This window comes from Cydia fagiglandana, chromosome 22 (genome assembly GCF_963556715.1).
Source record: "Cydia fagiglandana chromosome 22, ilCydFagi1.1, whole genome shotgun sequence".
Taxonomy (NCBI): domain Eukaryota; kingdom Metazoa; phylum Arthropoda; class Insecta; order Lepidoptera; family Tortricidae; genus Cydia; species Cydia fagiglandana.
This window is the reverse complement of record NC_085953.1, coordinates 653,801-677,815: the sequence shown is the minus strand read 5'-3', so window position 1 is coordinate 677,815 and position 24,015 is coordinate 653,801. Positions and strand designations below refer to the sequence as shown.

At 37.4% G+C, this 24,015-nt stretch overlaps 1 protein-coding gene across 9 annotated transcripts in view; it reads left to right on the top strand.

Annotated features, from left to right (window-relative positions):
• Positions 1 to 23,509, top strand: part of LOC134675590 (filamin-A) — a 104,380-nt gene extending 80,871 nt beyond the window's left edge. For 8 of the 9 annotated variants that reach the window (XM_063533896.1, XM_063533895.1, XM_063533894.1 and 5 more), the window contains 11 exons: positions 810 to 912; positions 1,160 to 1,302; positions 1,604 to 1,712; positions 2,058 to 2,222; positions 3,009 to 3,248; positions 10,096 to 10,286; positions 18,861 to 19,086; positions 19,708 to 19,826; positions 20,526 to 20,622; positions 21,012 to 21,218; positions 21,676 to 23,509. In XM_063533896.1, the coding sequence (XP_063389966.1) occupies positions 810 to 912; positions 1,160 to 1,302; positions 1,604 to 1,712; positions 2,058 to 2,222; positions 3,009 to 3,248; positions 10,096 to 10,286; positions 18,861 to 19,086; positions 19,708 to 19,826; positions 20,526 to 20,622; positions 21,012 to 21,218; positions 21,676 to 21,860 (1,785 nt within the window). In that variant the 3' untranslated portion in view covers positions 21,861 to 23,509. Of the gene's footprint in view, positions 1 to 809; positions 913 to 1,159; positions 1,303 to 1,603; positions 1,713 to 2,057; positions 2,223 to 2,391; positions 2,406 to 3,008; positions 3,249 to 10,095; positions 10,287 to 18,860; positions 19,087 to 19,707; positions 19,827 to 20,525; positions 20,623 to 21,011; positions 21,219 to 21,675 lie in introns of all 9 variants that reach the window. The other variant, XM_063533891.1, reaches the window with a different exon arrangement.
• The last annotated feature ends 506 nt before the right edge of the window (positions 23,510 to 24,015 follow it).

Sequence of the window (24,015 nt, the reverse complement as noted above, 5' to 3'; positions counted from 1 at the left end):
GTTCGAACCCGCGACCTCCAGATTGAAACCCCTTACCCCTTTATTCATAAACGCGCTACAAACCTGCTAATAATCGTTTGTCCTTATCTGTCATCTTGACTTATGTATTTGTAAGAAAGGGATAAACCATAATTAAATTTAATTAAATCAGGTCCGTAAAGTTATATGAATAAGGGGGTTAACGTCTAAATTACGGTGCAAGAGGATCAAGGCAGCACAGTTGTATCTGAATTTCGCTAATGGAAGGTTCGTCACAAGGCAAATTCCGTCTTCACTCGCTCATAAATATTCGTTTAAGAACCGCCATACACGGACTGCTCGAGCAGTAACCCAGTGATCAACATACACGGACTGCTTTTGCAGCTTGACCGCATGATGAAATCGCCCGAAGCAGTTGCAACTGCTTGAGCGGTTCGTGTATTGCGAATGACGATTTTGTATTGCAACTGCAGATCACCCAACGGCGACCGCTTGAAGCTGTTGGCACTGACTGCTCAAAGCAGTCCGTTTATGGCTGCCCTAACTGTGTCATAGGTATTACAGGAAGCAGAAAGTGGTTAGATCGGGTCGGTGTAGTACCGTTCTAAGCGTTTGTTAAATCTAGCTGTGTGTCCTTGTGAATAAGTGAATAGGAACTCCTTTGTCCAATCTTCGCTTAGGTTTGGTAGAATATTCCGTATTAAAAGTACTCTCTGGTGTAATCAGAGGACAACTTGGACCCTTGGACATCCAACACCTACCAAAACATAAATGAATGCGATATGACGATGCAATGTTGCAGGACTTATTCTTGCTTTTTCGTTTTCTAGGTATCTGGCTCCGCTCTGAAAGAAGGCAAGACTCACGCTGAGAACACCTTCTCTGTGGACACCAAGAATGCTGGATATGGTGGTCTTTCACTGTCTATTGAAGGTACACACTTACATTTCTATATACTTATATTTTTTGGACAAAGATAGTAAATCAATTTAAAGTAAACTAGATTTCAGGAACATTATCAAATATCTACTACAAAATTCTTCTCTTTCTTCTTCAATGAAATGACTAAAATATGTGTGTATAATATTTGTCATATCATATCGTTTTTGTCTAATGTGAATCCTATATATAGTTTATTTGGTATCAATAAAGATGGTTTACTCACTGGTCTTCCTTTTAGGCCCCAGCAAAGCCGAGATTCAGTGCGCGGACAGCAAAGATGGCGTCCTCAGCATCAGCTACAAGCCCACCGAGCCCGGTTACTACATCGTCAACCTAAAGTTCGCTGACCACCACGTGGAAGGCTCGCCGTTCACTGTTAAGGTGAGTCCGTGAAACAGCTGGCTGGAGTACAAGCTGGAGACTCCAGATCATTTATGGCATGACGCCGAAAATGTATGTGAAAAATATCACGTACACATAGAATAGGCAGCCGAAAATATGACGGCTAATAAATAATGAATATGAAAATGTAGCAAATGCTGATGACATCTTACTTAGTCACCAGAAATATGCGCTAATCACGTAATTTTACAGTTTGGGGTAAAAACGACGACGTATCGTTTGATATTGTTGGCTCACTGAGTATTTTTGACATGTTTCTGATTTAATTATAATTACACAGGTTACCGGTGAAGGCAGTAACAGACAGCGAGAGAAGATCCAGAGGCAGCGCGACCAGGCGCCGCTCACCGAAGTCGGGACCAACTGCAAGCTGACCTTCAAGATGCCTGGTATGTGGTCATGAGTCTCTCCCTCTCTCTCTCTCTCTCTCTCTCTCTCTCTCTCTTTTATCCTTGTATTTATTCGGGTTGCGTCCTCAGCTACATGTGGTCTACACATCAATAATCTCATTGCATTTTGGTGGTAGCGGCAGACACTTGCGACAAGAAATGTTAACAAGCAGAATATTAGCCGTGCAAGCTAAGGTTCATTAAAAGATGTTTAGAAGTTTAAACGAAGTTTCAGATGATTTTGTAAAAATATCTTTAAAAAAAGGAAAGCCATAAAACGGTCTTACTTCCTGTTCACCTTGTACAGTACATCGCCGGGCGTTTTCATAATTTTTGTAATTGCAGGTATCACGTCCTTCGACCTCGCTGCCACCGTCACCAGCCCCGGCGGCGTGTCAGAAGATGCCGAAATCCAGGAAGTGGAAGACGGACTGTATTCTGTACTCTTCGTTCCCAAGGAGTTGGGCGTCCACACCGTGTCTGTCAAGTACAGGGAGATCCATATTCCTGGTAAGTAACTGACTGCTGGGATCACCTCATTTGACCTAGCTGCAACCGGCACTAACCCCGGTGGAGTGACTAAAGACACCGAAATCCAGGAAGTGGAAGACGGACTGTATTCCGTGCTTTTCGTGCCTAAGGAGCTGGGCGTCCACACAGTATCTGTCAAGTATAGGGAAATCCATATTCCTGGTGAGTGACTGAACGTTCTTTAAACCGCTAACCCCAAGGTTGCAGTTTGATTAGGAGGCCTAGGCAAAATAACAATCGAAATGTCAATTAAAACTTAAATAATGTATGATAATAGTCACGTGACTTTTCGTAGCATCTGTCATACCGATACATTTTTTTCTTTTGGCTTTTTTGGCGAAGTACGATTGTCTTCTTGGATAGTGTATCCCCCATTTGGGATAATGTTAAGCAATATCATAGCCAGTTAGTCGATACTACTACTACTATCTCTACTACTAATATCTTGTCTTTGCTGCAATGGGACACCTGTAAATATCTTTTCAGCTATCTAATCAATAAATCATACATCCTTTGTAGTATAACGATACAGGCCGCGTAGCCAAGATGCCAATCGCTTACGCTCCGTAGCGATCGAAACGCAACTGTCACTGTCGCGCTAATATGGAAGAGTGATAGAGAGACATAATGGTTTTCGTTGTCGAAGCGATAGCGATTGTAACCTTGGCTAGGCCGGCAGCTATCAGAAGTAGGTTAAAGTCCACTTGTATAATTTTATTACATTATTTGTTACAAGTGAAGTGTTTAAAAAATACCATTTTTCAGGATCCCCCTTCCAGTTCACCGTCGGCCCCCTTCGCGACTCCGGCGCCCACTTAGTCAAGGCCGGCGGCACGGGCCTCGAGCGGGGCGAGGCCGGCCGCGTCAACGAGTTCAACGTGTGGACCCGCGAGGCCGGCGCCGGCCAGCTGGCCATCTCGCTCGAGGGGCCGAGCAAGGCCGAGATCGACTTTAAGGACAGGAAGGATGGATCGTGTGATGTGTCTTACAAAGTCGATGAGCCTGGTAAGTGAACAACATAAAATAATAATTTTAACAGCGTTGCTGCGATAGATCTACAATATCAATTTACATTGTAGGGATTTTTAACACTTCAAGCATAAGTCCTGCTAACCTACCTTAAAAAAAGTTAGTGTACGTAACATTAGTATTTTTTACAGAAAAAATTAATATGTCTGACTAGTAGCAATTAAAAATAATCATTTCAGTGGCGAGGTGTCATAAATATTCATAGACAATCCGGAGCTAAATTGGCATTTTATTTCTAGGAACTGCTCAGCGGACTGAAAGTTAGGCAAACCGGTGAGAATCGAGTTCTTTAGACGTCCCAATATATACTGTTACGTTCATAGCTTGATTTTTTTTAACATGGAAATCTGAGTCTGCCCTATTTCTCATTACCCTAAAACGCGTTCATAGCTTGATTAAATTAAAAAAAAAAACTATTTATTGCGATTAAACTGGTTCGATAGGACAAGTAAAACGTAAGTTATATAATTGAACGATGCAAGGTGCAAAAAACACTATAAAATACTTTTATAGAACTATAAGTATTATTATAAATATTACTGATATTAACTCTACATTAATGATTTTGAATGTGCCTCTTAAAAATGCAGCTGCTGACACAACTTAAAAAGTGCAAAATTAAATATAAATATGTACTTTTTGATGGAAAGAAGTCTTCTTCTTCTTCCTCGCGTTATCCCGGCATTTTGCCACGGCTCACATAGGAGCCTGGGGTCCGCTTGACAACTAATCCCTTGATTTGACGTAGGCACTAGTTTTTACGAAAGCGACTGCCATCTGACCTTCCAACCCAGAGGGGAAACTAGGCCTTATTGGGATTAGTCCGGTTTCCTCACGATGTTTTCCTTCACCGAAAAGCGACTAGTAAATATCAAATGATATTTCGTACATAAGTTCCGAAAAACTCATTGGTACGAGCCAGGGTTTGAACCCGCGACCTCCGGATTGCAAGTCGCACGCTCTTACCGCCAGGCCACCAGCGCTTTTGATGGAAAGAAGTACTAGTACAAAAAAATGTCGCCTACTGTAAGCAATACAAGTGGCTTTCTAGAGTTTTTTTTTCAAGATTTGTAGACTAAAAGTTGGTACGTTTTTCTCCGCGATATTTAACTAGACGAAGCAAAGGTTTACATGTTTCAGCCGGCCATGCCGCACCACCGTAGTTTACTCAAATAACTCACAGTGTTTTATCGTCCACGCATCGCCATCACCAAGTCAAATGACCCCCGCCCCCAAGGTGCCATACAGGAGCGTGCACCAAAAAACACTCAAAATGCACTTCATAAATATATCGATGTTCCTTATTCGATTCACAACCACGCCCCCGCCGCAAACGACCAATCGCGACGCTTCGCGCCAACGCGGGAAAATTTACGGCCACCGTTTTGACAGTTTGATTTTTTAAACTTTGTTTTCTTTTTTTTTTCAACCGGCCAGTAAGTTTTTTTACGTAATGGATGTCGCGATCTTGATGACCAGTGCCGGCCGGTATTTACGATATTTGTTTTTGCTAATGAAAGTCATAATTTCGAGCGTGCGTACATCTGGATTCTTGCGTTTTTGCCGCGTTGTGGTAATATTGCTCGGATTTAAATTGGTTTTAAAATTTCCTTTGGTTATACAAGAATTTCGTACGCATTTATTATTTATAAGACAATATTTGAAGAAGCAGAGTTGACTACGTTTCTTACTTGTTTCTTTTCTACCAAATAAATAAATAAATGGCCCATAGAATTCATTTCGTAGCGGCGGCGGCTTTGACGTGCTTTTGATAGCATCCGAATTTTAAACATCTTTTTTCTTGTTTATACAATAAAAAGAAGACAAGAAGGTTAAATAGCTGACTTTCTTTGTAATTCCTTTGAAATGAGGAAAAAACCGACGCACCGGTGATTTAGAAATAACTGGAATTTGCGATTGTTTCGACTTTTGATTTCGTCAAAATTGAAAGGTTAGGGTAATAAATACAGGGTGAAATTTTAAGCACCAATACCTGCTCCCCGTAGTAAGTATATAGATCACACTGAACAACTTTTACTATGGGACCAATGCCGAAATCGCGAAAAAATGATTTGGCTGTTTCATAGGTATAGTCTGTACGGAAAGAGAAGAGTCGTGAAATGTATGGGATCCTATACATTCTAAGACTTCTCTTTCCGCACATACTATAGATAAGTAGTACATTTCGGCTGATGTGATGCAGCTGATTTCTATGGGACAATCAATTTTTTTCGCGATTTTGGCATTGGTTACCCCATAATAAAAGTTGTTCAGTATAGCCTTATAAAGTCACTAAGCAGAGTATGGCTGGTAATTAAAATTTTGTGGCGTACTGGCCTTTTTGGCCACACGTCTATGGTTCAACGAGTTTTAAGCTGAAGCGTGACATTCAGAAACAATCGCTAATTTTTCCGTGTCATCTGAATGTATTTATTAATTAATTATTAGGTGATTTATTATAACGGGAAGTTTCATTTAACTCCGCCAGTAGGTCTCCTATAATTTCATTCATTTTACATTAAGCAATGCATCATTCGTTAGCGGCAATAAACAGTCAAAAAATTATTTATTTTAGATAGGTACCACGTTCTTATTGTTCTTAAGATATTAAGATAATAATATAAAGTTTATCTTACTGTTTCATTTAGTTTTTGAGATTGAGACGTTCTGTCCTAAAACCATTGACGTTAAAACTCTACTACTAGTTATCCTCAGTTTAGTACGTAACTTTGCTTGAGGTGTTATTTAAATCCAATATTATAGTCTGTCAAGCAATATCCGTCAGTATAAAAAAGCGGCATAAATAATTTTGGCGCGAAGGGTTATCGACCCAGAGAAAAATACAATTTCGGGCCTTCTTCTACTGACAAAGTTGTTTAACAGACTACTTATAGAAACGATGACTCGTTATCAATGTTATGTATAAAAAAATATTTTTATTTCAGTACGTTCCATAGTATACCATAAAATAATTTAGGTACAGTTCGTTACACTGTCCTATAATTTTTAACTAATTTAATAAATTTTTAATTAATTCAAAAAGCTAAAGCTGTTTTTTTTCTCATCAATATTTTACTACGATTGGTGTTTCGAAGTTCCGTTCTCTTCTTAGTCACGTTATCGATTGTTACTTACATTTCTGCCGCTAAAATAAGCAATCTACAAGCAAATCCGGCTAGCAGTTGCATTTCAAAATGCTCCCATTTATGCAATCAAACTTCATTTGGAGGTCCAAAAACCAGCCCCGTGGCATTCCGTCATAGCGCTTCGTCTGTCCCTTGAAGAATTTAAAAAACCTTTTTACCGACGATTATTTTCAAGGCGGTCAATTAAAATGACTCCTAAACACCACGGCCCGAGGAATGCCACTCTTGAATTTGTCTCCGACCATTGTATTCTGATTCGCAAAAAAGTTGGCCGCCAAAGGAGGTTTTTCTTAAGAAATGCTTCATAAATGTATCAAGCTTAGATGCCGAATAATGACTTAAGTTTTGTATTTGGAGGTGAGAGTATTTTGTGATTGCTCGGTTTTTCAGTGCGTTATAGCTTTAGGTTTGTAACAAAATCTGTTAGGAGGTATATGAGGAATCTGTATTGGGTAAAGGATGACTCACGCTAGACCGGGCCGTGTCCGGGCCGAGGCGTCCGACATGTCATATTTAAACTTCTACCCAATTTCGTACGTACATTACAGGACGAAATTTTATATTTAATATAGAATAATAATTTACAGACGGCGTCGCCTAGCAAGTGTGATGATATTTTGTGTAACACAACAGACACTCAAAACTGTGGGTCTAAGTTGATTCGCCCTAATTCGAAGACATTATTATATGCAGACGAATTAACGCAAGTTAGTAAAGGTTGACTCACGCTAGACCAAGCCGGGACCGGGCCAGAACTACCGGCGCTTCTTTTTCTATGCAAAGCACCATGTGATCACGATCAGCGGTCATAGAAAATGACAATATATTTCGGACGCTTCGGCCCGGCCGGCCGAGTCGCCGGGCCGCGGCCCGGTCTAGCGTAACTCGCGAGACATCCTTAAAGGGCATTTTCATTCTAACTTCTACTTTAAAGCGCGACTTAAGTCGTGTTTCGGTAACGTCTAACCGCTACATTCCTGACAAAATGTATGGGATTTGATATTGACCGTCAATTTTGTAACGATTGCTAACCGGCCGTTAAAGTTGCACAGTTAAGTGAAAATGCCCCCTAATATGGTAAATAAACGCCAATGAAACCCCATTAAATCGCCATTCTCATTAGAAACAGTTCGTCAGCTGTTGCTAAGTGCGATTCGAGTGCGCATTTGCATCATGCAACTTGTCCCGCATTCATTAGGTACGTAGCCCGCTAATTCGCTTTTGATGTCATAATACTTTGGTTAATTATGGAACGATGTCACCGGGCCCACCGTTTTATTTGGCGTTAGATGAGGAAATATATGAGTATTTAATAGTACATTGTTAACCAAGGGATGAAATGAAATGGTGCCTTTCACCCGTGTTAAATACTCTACTTTTTCCAATTTTTATTTCAACTACGAGGAAAGTAAAGTACATGTGCATTTAAATTTAACTTAAGTTACTTAACTTGAGGAGTATTTCTTGAAGGTACTTTCCATTAACAATTTAGGTAAAAATATCGTTATTTATGGAATAGGGAGTTATCAGAATGAAAATTATACAACAAATCCATTTAAAACCAAAATTTTGAAGTATGCAATTGCTTATAGTAAAAAAAGGAAAAAACGTACTAAGAAAGTACAGTGCTCTAGAGCAGACACGTATCGGATCATTTCCTGGACACTTTTTAGAACAACAATGATTATTCATCGAGTAAGAATATCAAGTAAATAGTTTAACCTATTTTACTCTTAGAGGTTATAACCAATGGAGACGCCATGTCTAAAATTTTCGGTACAAAATAGTCTGCCGTTTTTTGCGGGGGAGGGGCACATCAAATGTATAGGTAGTACGTCATGTCAGATAAACGTCAGTCCATACATATGGTTGACATGTGGTTGACCATTGGCCGCCTATTTTCGACAGAGGGGAACGCCTGTTAATGGCGGCTCCATTGTTAATTACTCCGAGATTTTACTTCGTAAAAATATTTAAACTTTCCTCAACCCACTTCAAAATCAATAAAGCACAATTTTTACCAAACAGAAAACGTAAAGTTCGCAATGACATAACAAAGCTTTCCCACAAAAACCGGTACACCTGTTTTTATTATTAAAACAGTTTTTTATTATCAAAAAACCTTAATAAGAAGCAGGAAAGCGGGGCACCGACCCGGGGCATGTCAATACTACTGCTTTGCATAGCCTACATCATTATTTGGACCATTGGGGGGCCTGGTTGTATTTGTGAATAACTGAAGTTTGAGTAGCGCTTAAACTAGCGACTGCCGCGAGCAACAGTAATTATGGAGTAGAATGTTCACGACACTCACTTTGCACACAGTCTGCATCATTATTTGGCAACTAACTGACGTTTAAATAATGGAGGGTGTCAAAACCAGGGATTAGCTTGTCATTATGGCGTAGAATATAAATATTAATATAAAGCAATAATTATCACTAACTACTACATTTTCTAATTCCTGTTGTGTTTAAGTTTAACTCAATAAACTCGCAGCCAAGTTATGCTATGCAACTTGGAATAATCTGAAAATTGTAGCTTTGGATAAGCATCTAGCTTCTTCAATTGATCGGATTTACAGATATGTAAATTTGCTTAACTGTATATTTTAAACTGCAGTTATTATAGCTCAGTAAAGCCCTGTGTCATCGGCCCTCATCTAATTTGCTGAAACAAAACCAAATCCAAAAGAAACCCAGTAAAAACAAGACATTTTTGTACAATCAGCAAAAACGTGGCCAAAAAACCAGCATTCGGATAAATAAATCTGCAAAACTGTATGACCACCAGCGCGAGCGCCGCGTCCCATACGAAAAAAAACTTTTATATGTAAAAATTCAAATTCAGGCACGGCCTGGGAAGATGTATCGTAGCATCGTTATCCGTTATTCAGATTGACTGACGTATTCTGAGGTTTTTAGACCAATTTAAATGTTTTTTGTACAATTTCTCGGGTTTTTAGGGCGTGCAAATTTATTAGTGTATTTGTCGGGATCGGGGGAATTAGAATTTCAAAGTGCCGCTTAATTGAAGACAGGTGGGTGATGTAAAGATGTTAGATGTAGATGGATGGAATGCTAACAATATGCAATGAACTATTTTATTGGAGTTGAGTTGTTTTAGACTCAATATTCTGATTTTAATTGCCGTTCGGATTAGTTTTTTTGCTTTGGTTCCTATTCCTTATTTTTAGGGTTCCGTACCAAAAAGGTACAAAAGGAACCCTTATGGTGCGACTCTGTCCGTACTGTCATATTGCTAAGTAAATACGTATCTCAAGAACTTGGTACTCGTAATTAAGCTATCGATTTGAAATTTTGAATAGTCATGAACAACGCTATAGTCGCACCAATAAAAGTATGTAGCGGATTTGATAGCCCACGCAGTGTAAGTGTATACGTCATAATTTCATAGAAATTTGACGTTTAAAATGACAAAATCGCTGCAGACTTGTTACGGTCTCTCTCTAACTCAAACATATAGACAGTGTTATTTTTTAAATGATTTTTATTAACTATGGAAAATGGCCAATACGAAGAGGGGACATAATTTCAAAGTCTAGTTACTAGATCAAGCGGTATCCCACTTGATATCATTTGAATTTCTTATACTAAATTTTTTTGATGCCTTTAGGCATTTCTCTACCAGTCACTTAATGTAATATCCTTCCCCAGGCGAATACCGCATCGGCCTCAAGTTCAACGAGCAGCACATCCCGGACTCCCCCTTCAAAGTGTACATCTCCCCCGCTATCGGCGACGCCCATCTCCTGGAAGTGGCCCAGTTCCCCGACGCAGCGCAGGTGGACAAGCCAGCGCAGTTCTACATCAGGCTCAATGGGGCTAAAGGAGATCTGGACGCTAGGGTAAGATTACAAACTCAATTGTCCCTTGAAAAAAACTTTTTTGGGATAAACAGGTTACATAGCGGTAAAAAATAATCATGCGGCAAAAGTTTTTCTGCAAAACGTACAGCAGTATTGTGTGTAGCCTCATGTTTCATCTGGTATAAGGTGGTAGTCTAGTGCTCGACATGCTAATGCCCAATAGATGACACCCTGCTGTTACCTCTATGACAATGACTTAAGTTTCAAGATGACATGTACTGGGACCGCGTCGAGCATCAGTAAGTACCACCACCTTAATCATCTAAGGTTGGAATTTGGATGAACTGTGGACGGTAGACAAAATGTTCTCACTAAATCTATTAGCAAAAGCGACTCAAGAGAAAAACAGTAATTTTTAGCTCTCTTCTGAGACTAGCATAAGAATGCTTTACACAGATAACGCTCACAAAAATTGTACCATAACACACGGGAAATCATAACACACGATAACATACTTGAATGCCAACTGTGAAACTTCTCTTGCAATATTATTTACTCACTGTGCCCACTTTTAATAATTTGGACTCTTGTCTGTTATTTGTGTCTTATTATTGTATAGTTGGTATTATTGTAGTTTTGCCCTCGTTTTAAATACAATAGAGCTATCCCTTACAATAAACCATTAAACTGCTAAACCCGTGAATATCAAATAAACTATCAATAATTCAGTAAACCCATGGATCGCCATAGTATGCAAACCCCAGTTAAAGATTTACAAATCTCGGTGGATCATTGCGAGATTCGGCAGACAATATGTCTTCCAATAAAGAGGCTGTACAGTCAGACGGAATTGTTTTAGTACCAATTTATTTTATAAAAAAACCGTCGCTGGTAATGTGGAAGGAGTGTACAATTTCTGCACATAAATAAATAAATAAAAATAAATAAAAATAAAAAAGCCTTTTATTTCTTGCATATTACAATGTCAAACGTGAATTAAATTTACAATACAATTTATTAAATGTTTTCTAATAGTCAGTTTTATTAAATGTTTGGTCACTTATGTTGTTATTTGTTTTTTTTTACTAGGTGAATTAAGCAAGAACCCCCTCTCAGGTAAAGGCCTCCTCCAGAGTAAGCCAGTCGGATCTATCCTGTGCTATTTGTATCCAGTTTGTCAAACAATTTCTGCACATGCTTTACTGAAAAAAAAAGTGTTTTTTATTTATTTAAAAAATACTTTTTATCATTTAATCATCCTATTCCGTTTAAGTCTAACTCATTACTACTTGAATTCTATTTTTAAAACACAGGCGACTTTATAAGTTTGATAGAGTTAGACCAAGAAAAGTCTATAACGATTTTGATAGCACACGCAATGCAAGTGTTATTTTGTCAAACTTTTATGAAATTTTGACGTATAATATTGCATATTAAATAATACGAGTAAATGATGTGACAGTATTTTGTGACAAATTAGATAAACTTTCAATATGTAATTATTTCACCTTATTAAAAAAATATTTTTGTCTAATAAGTATGATAAAATATCTACTTAAAAATAACTACAGTATGATCCTCGAACTTCGTTTAAGCATTAGAAGGAAATCCATAGAAGTATGCTGACACTTTAGAAAAGTATCAGTAAAACCGTTTCTTCGCGACGTCTTGTAACAGTAACCGCAGCTGGCTGTACATAGTCCGGCGAGGGGTCAATTTGATTTATCGTGTGAACATGACGGCCGACTGTACGTCATGTGACGCAGATTTATGATGGATGGTGCTGGCCAGGAGTTTAAGGAAATAAAAGAATTTCTCCCAACACGTATCTCATAGGCTCTGATTATCAAAATAAATAAATAAACATGTAATCACGAGTACGTAAAATTTCAGGGGCAACATAAACTCGACCAAAATTTTGACTGTGCCAAAATTACATTGACAAAAAAACTTCCAAAGACAGTTTCATTTATCTTCAATCGTAGAATTCCCCATACTGTTTCACTTTAAAAAATCACTTTGTATATATAAAGGATAATATAAATAAAAATCGGCTACGAGCGCAGTCCAGTGAGGACGTGTTACAAGTTAATTTTAAAAATATTAAAAGTCCTGTTTTTCTAATGTTAACCCTATTTCTACAAACGCATGGATTAAAGTATAGTGACTAAAAGTGCATCAATTATTACTTATTGCCACTTAGTGAGATTTCAAACGCTGCCGTAACCGCTCCTCTACCCCGCGCGGAAACGAGACGGGTTCATTATTTTTCATACCGCTCACACGTAGCGCACCGCGCCGGTAAGCAGCGTCAAGGAGCCACCATGTCCACCAAGGAGTCACTAAGCTCACCAAATGGATGCGGCGTTAGCAGCGAATTGGGCGGGTCCCAGCCAGATTTATCAACTAACACCGATCTCGACCGACAAAAGGTAACTGTTCGCCACAAACGAAAATTATCTGATGGTAATAGCCATATTTTATCAGACTTAGCTGAGCTAAAAGGCCAGATGGCAGAGATGATGTCTCTCATAAAAACAAATGCCGCAACCCAGACACAAAACATAACAAAGCTCTGTGCAGATGTTAACACCATTAAAAATGAAATTAGCAATATCTCAACCCGCATCGAGGCTATTACCACTGAACAAGACAATTTAAAGACAGAGGTGTCAAAACTGACTACCTCTATGAGTGCAGCTAACAATAAGGTACAGCTTCTTGAAACAAACTTGAACACACTCAAGTCGTCTATTGAGCAGGCGCCGATAAGCATCACACCGACTTGCTACAATGATGTCATCGCGGAATGTCAACAACGCACTCTGCGTAGCAAAAATATAATAATAGTAGGTATTGAAGAAGTTGACCCTACGATCGACGACAAGGACGCCCACGAACGACAAGAAATCAACAAAGTCATCCGAGAAATATCCGCCGACTGTCCTGAACCCCAACAAATCTTCCGTCTCGGGAAATATACTCAAAATAAAAACCGACCAATAAAGGCCTGTTTCCCATCAGAGGGACCAGTAAAATACATACTTAGAAACAGAAACAAGACTAAAAACGTAAAAATATATTCGGACCAAACACCTTACCAAAGAGAAATTCTGAAGAACACAAAACAAGAAATGGACTTAAGAAGTTCGAACGGAGAGAAAAATTTGGGCATCAAATACGTAAAAGGAATGCCAACGATTGTTCAGTTGCAGACAAAAAACTAAATCCCAACGGCGTAGACGATTCGAAAAGTCAAATTACATATCAAATTTCAAATATATACTCCCAAATAGAAATAACGAGCAAGTCAATCAAATGTTTCTACACAAACATTCGAAGCATTGTGAAGCCAGGTAAACTTGACGAACTTCAATGTATCCTGAGCTCGTTTGAAACGATTATACATATTGTTGCTTTAACAGAAACATGGATTAAGGACGACGACGAAGCTAAAAGGCTGCAAATACCAGGATATGCTCACTATTACAACTTTAGACACAATAGCAGAGGAGGAGGAGTATCTATTTTCGTACATGAAACCCTGAAACACCATCTAATTGAAGAACGCAATATAAACGACAACCATTTTGTATGGATACACATTGAAAAGTTTTCCCTAGATATTGGAACGGTATATAAACCAGAACGTACAAACTCTGCTGAGTTCATCGAAGAATACTCTAAACAACTACAAGGACGCCAGAGAGTGTTGATTTTTGGAGACTTCAACTACGATCTACTTAAACCAAACTCATCTACAAAGCAATACACACAGACTCTTAAAGAAAAAGACATAAAAATACTAAATAAAATCGACCCAATATATTGTACTCGCCAAACATCAACAACGAGAACGATCTTAGATCACGTATGCTCTAACTTAAAACAAAATAAATTTCATATAGCCATTATAGACTCACAACTGGCCGACCATAAACAAATATATTGTGAAATCAAGAATTATCAGCCACCGCTAAGAAATAAAGTCGAATATACTGCAATAGATTATGATCAATTCTACAAAAACCTTGATACATACAATAAGGAGAATGACGTATATGAACATTTTGAGAAGAAACTACAAAAGTGTTTAACGGAATGTAGAATAATAAAATTTAAAATTTTAAATCCACCGAAGCAAGAGTGGATAAATAAAGAATTGGTAAACGATATAGACAAAAGAAATGAACTTTGGCGAAACTACAAAAATGACTCACAAAACGAACAACTAAAGGAAGAGCTCGAGCGACAGAAGAACCTGGTAACAGAAAATATACATAATGCAAAGAAGACCTACTACTTTAGAAACTTTAAGGAATGCGTACACAAACCTCGGAAGATGTGGAGCCTAATAAGCGAACTTTCACATAATAAAAGAAAGGAAACTGCACCACCAGCTAAATTGCTATTGGACTCAAAGGTCATTACAGACACAGCAGAAATGTGCGAGCAGTTCAATGTATATTTTTCTACGATCGGATCATCACTTGCTAATAAAATTCCAGTAGTTAATCAGAACCCTGTTCAGACTCGTGCAGTTTCTCAAACAAATCACACTGAAACCCTTAATCAGCTAGAGCTAGCCACTACAGACGAAATAAGCAAAATCATAACAAGTCTAAAAGCAAATACCAGTTCTGGCTACGATGGTATTACAGCGAAACTGATAAAATCCGTGAAGCCAATAATAACAGACGAACTCACGAAGTGTATAAATAAAAATTTGGAACAAGGCACTTTTCCCGACACCTTAAAGACCGCGAAAGTAACACCGATTTTTAAATCAGGTTGCAAAACCGACCCCGGAAATTACCGCCCTATCTCAGTACTCCCTATGATCTCTAAAGTCTATGAAAAAGTTATCTACGCTCGTCTTAACAAATTTCTTACGTCAAAAAATATTATATCTCCACATCAATATGGTTTCAGATCAAAATCAAACACGCTCTCAGCTACAATCGACTTAGTTACCACAATTAAAACAAAGATTGACCAAAGGCAAATTACCGTAGGCGTCTTCATTGACCTCAAAAAGGCCTTCGACACGGTCTGTCATGAAAAACTCCTAAACAAACTTCATAATATAGGGATCATAGGAAAAGCCCATGAAATATTAAAATCTTATCTGTTAAACCGCCAACAAGTAGTTAAAATTGACAAACATCAAAGCAGTCCTAGGCTAATAACGTATGGCGTACCGCAAGGATCTATTTTAGGGCCACTCCTATTTCTTCTATACATAAATGACATCCAAGACATAGGTCTAAAAGGTAAATTGACTTTATACGCCGATGATACCAGTCTTTTTTACTATGGACATGACATGGAACATATAATGATAGAAGTGCAAAGGGATTTAGATCTTCTCAATACATGGCTTCAACATAACTTGCTTACCATGAACGTTGCAAAAACAAATTATGTAATTTTTACTGCGAAAAATAAAAATATCAATAACTACACTCCTCCTTCACTAAACAATGAACTTATAAATAATAAAACAGACGAAAAATATCTTGGCTTAATAATAGACAGTCAATTAACATGGAGGTCACATATTGAGAAGATAAAATCAAAACTCACCTCCCTAACTGGTGCAGTCCGCTCTATTGCGCGGTGTCTCCCACAAAAGGTAAAATACTTAATATACAATTCCTTAATCAAGCCACATATTGATTACTTAATCGAAGTATGGGGGACAGCAGCCAAAACCAATCTATCCAAAATACAAATAGCCCAAAATAAACTGATAAAAGCCCTGTTTAACTATAATTCCCGAACCCCTACTAAAAAAATTTACAAAACTCTTAAAATTATGAATATTACCCAGTCATATATCTACTATACATGCCTACTAGTCCGTAAAATACTCCAAAAAGACATACACTCACAGATAAATTTCACAAAAAAACACACAGTACAAAAAATGAAATTACGAAATGCGGATCATTTAATACTGCAGACCCCACGGACAAATTATGGAAAAAAAAGCATCGTCTATGAAGGGGCGCAAATATACAACAAGCTACCGAGAGATATCAAAGAGTCTAAAACTATAACAACATTCAAAAAACACCTAAAATTCCATATATTCAATAATCTACAATCTGTAAAATAATAATAATTAATAAATTGTTATACTAAGTATAATAATTAAATTAGTTAAAATAAAAAATACAAATAAAATAAATTACTTAGATATTAATAAATTGGAAAAATAAAACCAATAATAATAATCCATTGATTAAAAGATAAATAATTATACAATTTAATATAAAAATCTCCTTATAATTAGTGTGGTAAATACGGTAAATAGAGATAATAATAGATGCATAAAAATGAAAAAATAAAAATAATAAAACCTTTAATAAAATTATAAGCAGCAAATAAAATCAAAACGGAATAATAAGTAACTAAGAAGACTATAATATTACCTTTTAACTCAAATATTTTACCACATCTGTAGTGTGCACAGCCATGCCGCATCCATCCATGCCGCGTTACATTATAACTCGTGAACATTCATACTAGTTTCGTTATCTACGCTGCAACGCATCTGAACAGGACGGTCGAAATAACTTGTTCTCTAAGCCGCTGGTAATTAATACCTACATGTTACAAACGATTTCTACCCACTTTACCATGCATTACAAAAATTATAGTATAAATTATAGTCTAAATTGTAGTAATTATTATGTATATAATATTGTTTACATTTAAATTAATTAGTGCACGCTAGCCCAAAAAAAGTGTTGTTTTATAAGTGTATCTCATGTAAGTGAATTTTGTAAATTCTTAATGAGATAATAAATGTCTTAAACCATATATAATATAAATAAGTATAAAGATAATTACGATTTTTTTAAAAACAATAATGTGAACTTCCATCGGCACACATCTTAAGGTGTTGCCTAATACTATATGGAGTATACCTATGGGTCTTGTAGTATGAACCTGTTAATGTATTTTTTTGCCTATTTAATTAATTATAGAAAAAAAAACTAAGTCATTAACCAAATACGCCAAAAAATCATTATAGATTATAATTCTAAATTAACAAATGTAATCCTAGGATATCGATTATATTAAATACAAATGAATCACGACAAACTATGCAAATTCCCAATAAATGTGTAAAGCACATGTAGAATATTGCTTTTTAAATATCTCCAAAAATGCTGAACATTCTTTAAAAAGCTTTACAATATAAAAAAGCGTCAGCTTTAGTTTTATAAACTTGATTCTACCTAATCACTTTTTTAACCCAACTTTGTCCCAAAACTAAAGTTCTCGTCTTTTCCCCCCTGGCCACATTGGCGCGAAAAAATGTAATAAAACCTACTGACCGCGCGTGAGGCGCTACAGGAATAAATCTCTGCGCCTTTCATATTTTATAACCACGTAGACCTACGAATGTTGAACGGATAGAGGGTTAGCATTCAATAAATATCTACTATAAATATACATAACTTTCGCGTCGAAAGATTGTCCCTGTGACAGTTCCTTAAGTCTCATAAATTATGTGCTAACTTCTAAAAAATGTCTACATCCTTTTACGTGACAGGTGCTTCATATAAAAATGAAGACAGATTGTAGCATAGCGACCAAATTTTTTTATGAAATTTAAAGCTTTTATAGTGGCACCGCCACACTTTATCGCTGCGGAGTTTGGCATGATCGACAATGCTCACTATTCATTTATTAAAAAAAAAAACATTTATTTCGGACGATCCAACCCATAGTTGTTAGTTACAAACTTACAAATAGACTTTAAATTACTATACCATATTTCCAATACCAAAACCTAAAAAACCCAAATTTGGTATATTTATTCTTACGAAAAATTCTGGAGCGGCGGAACTCTGCGAAATAGAAAATAAGCAATGAAACTTTCTGCCACATTCCTAGCTCTGTGGCCCAACAACGGGATGAATACGGGAAGTGTGCACGATGCGATATAAAAATTAATATGGGACTACCCACAAAAGAAAAGTTGGGATTAAACTGCAGTTGCGGCATGGGAAATATTATGTAGGTAGTTTGATATGAAACCAATGTTATTGTGGTGTAGTCTGTGTGTTGTGAATATTTGGCGGTAGCGAGTTTCCGTAGATTAAAAAGAGTTTTAACACATTAGCATGGAAACGTAGAACCTGTAGTAGTTATAAAATGCTCTAAGCATGGAAAGGTTATATTATTATGCAACGAGTAAAATATTTTTATGAAATTCTAACGTCGTGATTTCAACTTTATAAACTGCATAAAGGGCTATATAAATCTGACAGTTTGTCTGCGATTTTCCGTAGAAACCAAAGGACACGAAAATTGGTTCTGAGACAATTTTTTTTGGGTAGTAAGTACCTGTATGTTTTATTAGATTTTAACTCTCTAGATTACTGTATGCTACGCTATCGCAATAGACAAATGTTATGATACTGTGCCGTTATTATCAATAAGTAAAAATTAAGCTGAGTGCCCCCAAAATTTCTAACTGTGGTCAAGTTTGGTGTCATTTTCAGAGTTTCACTAAAATATGGTTTTCTCTAAAAATAACGGGATTTCTTGTGAAATGTAACGTCACACATTATCTAAATGTCCCCTTTATTCCAGGTGATGTCCCCCTCAGGCAAAACTGACGACTGCTTCATCCAGAACATCGACGGGGACCAGTACAGCATCAGATTCATGCCACGAGAGAACGGCGTCCACAACATCAACGTCAAGTTCAACGGGGTCCACATCCCCGCCTCTCCGCTCAGGATCAAAGTGGGGAAGGATGACGCTGATCCCGCGGCGGTTCATGCTCATGGACCTGGGCTGGGGCAGGTGAAAACTGGTACGTGTTATTGGAAATCAGGGATCTTCTAAATACGGGACCCCCGGAGTCGGTGAGCCAGTCAATCCGTTCCGCGAAAGACCGAATTGCATGCAATCCAGCGAAAATTAAGCGTAGTCCTGACCTTGATCGTCGAGTTAAATAGTTTGGTGACCGATAAAACGGACTGGACGACTGAAAGTTGAGCGTCAGCCCTGGCAATTATCCTCCGAGTTTTGATACTGGATGATGTAAGGTCGATTATTTCTCAGCATTGGGAGGGCTGCTATCTGATAATAACTTATAGTCTGCATTGAAATCATTGAACAACACCTACCTACTGCAGCTTCTATGAAAATTAAAGACTTAAGTAAGTATGGTGTTCTTGCCAAATTAATTCAATCCGTTGGAGCAGGTTTAAGTGGTTTCAGACTGCGAGGCTGAAGGCAGAGTCCCATTCCTTCCATATTGTGCAGTACATTCAGATTGAAACGAATAAAACCATGCTCTTTGTCCTGACTATTAATGTTACCCCAATCTGTGTTAGATCTGATTCATATAAAATATATATTGTAGGAATAATAAACATCTAACTTCTAAAAGAGTTTGAATGAAAGCTTCACTTATTGTCTTTACTTACAGGTGTAAAGACCGACCTTATAATCGACACCTGCAACGCCGGCGCGGGCAACCTCGCCGTCAACATGGACGGGCCCTCCAGGGTCGCCATGGACTGCACAGAAGTCGAGGAGGGATACAAGGTTCGTATCATTCAGGTTAACCTGTACCATTTGTACTTGCAACGTGTTTAAAATCAATCAGTAGGGTCGAACGAAGACCAAATGTGACAAAGTGTCCACCTGCTACGGAAGAGAGATTCTGGTCCTTAATGGTTTGCATCAACCTCAACGAGTGAGATCAAAGGCCGTGCTGCAAAAGTGCTGATATTGGACACTGGCTCTAACTCGCACTACACACGTATCTACTCCACTACAGCTGCGTCTCTGATACAGCTTACCACTACAGCATTACCAGCGTCTTTTTATTAAATACTAATAGGAATTAATTGAGACTGATTGTGCTAAATTATACTGATACTGTAAGGAATGCAACTTCCATCGCGACGTTTAAACTAAAACTAAAAAAGTGGCTGTCGGAAAAATTATTTTATACCTATCAAGATTTTTTTGATTTACCAATAATTCTTTAAATCAAAAACATACCGCAAGAATATGTACCTACTTATGTTTATGAAATAATATGTAAATGTAATTAATTTATAAAATATATTGTATAAATATAATTTAATATTGTGATATTAATGTATGATAAAATGTATTGACTTGTAACTCTGTTATTAATAATAAATTTCATTTCATTTCATTTTCATTTCATATCTTCAACATTTTTTTTATTAGGCCTCAGACTGATTCTAAAGCTAATCTGTTGATCGTTTGTAGGTGCGCTACACTCCCCTGGCTCCTGGCTTCTACTACATGAGCATCAAGTACAACGGTCATCACATCGTCGGCTCTCCCTTCAAGATTGAAGCTACTGGTTAGTGAATCACCATTAATTACTTTGAAAAGGAAGGATATTTTCGTGTGGTTGTACCAACAAGAATTTTAGGTACATCATCAATATTTAAGAGCTATGTTCTTGCCGGTGGAGTACTCGCCACGAGTCTTTTTGCTGGGCCAGCCTTTTAACTCCCTCGTACGACACGACAGAGAATCTATCATTTATTTGGCTGAGATATGGCCCTGGGCCTAACACTTTTGCACTGTGCTTTGGGTGAGATGTGTGATTGTAGGTAAAACCACACGAAAATCCAGCTGAATAGCATTCTGATCTTTAGGTCTAAATAGAGACGCATATTTTCTTCTTTATTTAATCTCCTTGTTTAGTTAACTAAGAAGGTGTCATAACCTATTGTATACTTACAGGTGGAAACCTGGCCGAAGTCGGTGCCCAGGAGACCTCCTCAGTCTCCGTGGAAACTGTCCAGAAGGTGGCCAAGACTGGCCAGAAGCAGGGCCCCGTGCTTCCCCACTTCAAGTCCGACGCCTCCAAGGTCACCAGCAAGGGCATGGGGCTGAAGAAGGCATATCTTAACAAGCATAACCAGTTCACTGTCACGTGTAGCGATGCTGGTAAGACAACTTTTGTTTTTTGTGTGGTCTTTCAAAGAATTCAAAGTTCCAGCTGGTCTCAGTGAAAACCACCCAGAAAGAGACAGCAAGGTTCCGTGCTGTCATACATTTAATATTTTGGTCTATGCTGTGATTAGAGGATGACTCACGTTAGACCGGGCCGTGTCTGGGCCGGAGCTTCCAGCGCTTATTTTTCTATGACATGACAGGCGATCACGTGATGCTTTCCATAGAAAACGATGCGTCGGAAGCTCCGACCCGGACACGGCCCGGTCTAACGCGAGCCATCCTTAGAGCGCATTTTGCGAATAGGGTATGAAAGCCCTTTTGTTTGGACCATACCAGTAGATTACTATCAAGGTTCTCTAAGTCAAATCTAGATATCATTCTAAAATATCAGTAGGATTCGTATGTAACCTTCATTCTTACTCTTCATTAACAATACTTACTTCCCCAGGCAACAACATCCTTTACGTCGGCATCTACGGCCCCAAGGGCCCGTGCGACGAGGTCCAGCTGAAGCACAAAGGTCGCCACAACTACGACTGCTCGTACGTGGTCCGCGACCGCGGGGAGTACATCGTCATCGTCAAGTGGGGCGACGATCACATCCCTGGCTCTCCGTATAAGGTTGAGGTTTAGGTTGTGAAGCAGTTGTGAAGTACCTAGTGGGGAATTTATAGATGTCTTTGTAAAATTATTTTCAAGGACTTTAATATTACTGGCCATTTGTACGAGTATGAGGCGCAAGACTTTGAATGGCATCAAGTGGGTATGGAAGGTTTTTCTGTAGCGTGATTTTTTTGAAAGTCTTGTAAATTAGTCTCTTTGAGAGCAGCTGTTTAGATAATTCCAGGAGAAATTATGCAGAAAGAGATTCAATATAAGTGTGATGTTATTCAAGGTCCTGCGTTACTTGATTTTAATAGTAGGGTTAACGCTGGTCAAGTTCTAAAGGGACCCAGTGATTAACAGTCCGCCGGACGGTATCGGTCTGTCCGTTGTTCGAAACTGTCAAAATTTTGTTCTAACTGACAGGCCGATACCGTCCGAGGATATTTATACATTTATGAATTCCCCACAAACCCCCAAAAATTTTGAATTAGGTATGATAATGAAAGTATTATAAAGGACGTTAGATTTTGCTCATGTTTTGGATTTCTTCGCTCGGTTATAATAAATATCGATATCGGAAAGGCTTGAAAAAAAAAACGAAAAACGATCTCTTAAGTGTATCACAAAAAAATAGTAAACCTTTCCGATATCTAGTTTTTGTACTTATTTATATTTACTATCAAGTTACCTTGTTCCTTCTTTGTTATCTTATTTTATATCATTTCCTATATTTATAGCATTGTGAAGTTCTTATCTAACATGTTCAAGCTTTGAACACATTATTTGTAAGTTTTTGTCAACCAGTGCTTTTGAGAAATTTTATATGTCTCTCGTTTAGTATATAGGGCGACTAAATGACAATACATATAAAGTAGTACTTGAAGTATTCCCTACATATTTTAAGTCCTTTGAGGGTTAGTTCTGGAAATCATACGCACATTTGTTTTGTCTAGTCTTAAATGTTTCTTAACCTTTTTTGTTTAAAAAAAGTTTATTGAATGTTAATCTTCATTACTTTGATCAACATAAAGGTGACAAAAATTTTTTTCTCATCAAACTTCAAAATTTGTAAAATTGTCGTCATTATCATTATCTCCAAAGATTTTGGGTATATCGTCTGAAAATAGTGTAAAAAGTAAGGTATTTTTTGTAGCTTTGTGTTGACTGAAGTATTTTAGAATGTGCCCATATTTTTCAGATCGGACTGTAAACAGATGACAGATTTTTTCGATCTCAATTATCAAATCACTAACAATTATTCTGAGAAATCTGTCCTTTGCTTTCAGTCTGAATCTTCTTTGGACCTTATTTATTCTAAGTGATCATGTACCGTAAAAGTGCTCAACTATGGGCCAATACTACATCTATGGTCCAAAGTACGTGTCCGAGTTATTTCTTCCATTTATGAAAATATATATCTTAGAACTGTGTCTTTCTAATACTTAGGTACATCTAATGAAGACATTCGAGTTAGTTTTGAACCATAGTTGTTAAATTTTGGACTATAGTTGTTATTTTTTGGACTATTTGGGTGGTTTTACGGTAATGGTTTATACCGTATGATTTGCGCTGAATGAACTGTTTTACCTACGTAGGTAGAATTACCCTGTACGATGTAAATACCTATTTTAAGTATTTTAATATTTGCGACTGTTAACTAAATAAACGGAAAATCTCTACAAGATGTTTCATTTCTGCTTTTTCCTGTTAAGTATTATGGGATGATCGGGTTTTAAGTAACTTGGTGAAAATTGATAAAAGTTTTTGAATGCTATTTATTACTTTAACGAATTTTAAGACAATTTTCACCAAGTTTTTAATAGGATTTAATAAAAATAGTCAGTTGATCTTGGCATAGTTGTAATTTTAATCGATTTTAAGTAACAAAAAAGATTTCGTTCACTTTCATCTATGATCTGAACCTAAAACGCTAGACAAAGCGAAACTAACGTAAAACGAAATTACTTACAAAAATATTCATTTAATCTAAATAATAAGTGTACACTTAACTAAAAAAATCAAATACAATATCACATTTCTACTTACAATAGAGAGATATTGGCGATCTTTAACTTCTTCTATACCAAAGAAATTTGGATAAACTCTTGGCTTGTCATGATGAATATTTATACATTTAAATTCACGCACTAATATTGACATATAACACAACGATTGGGAAGAT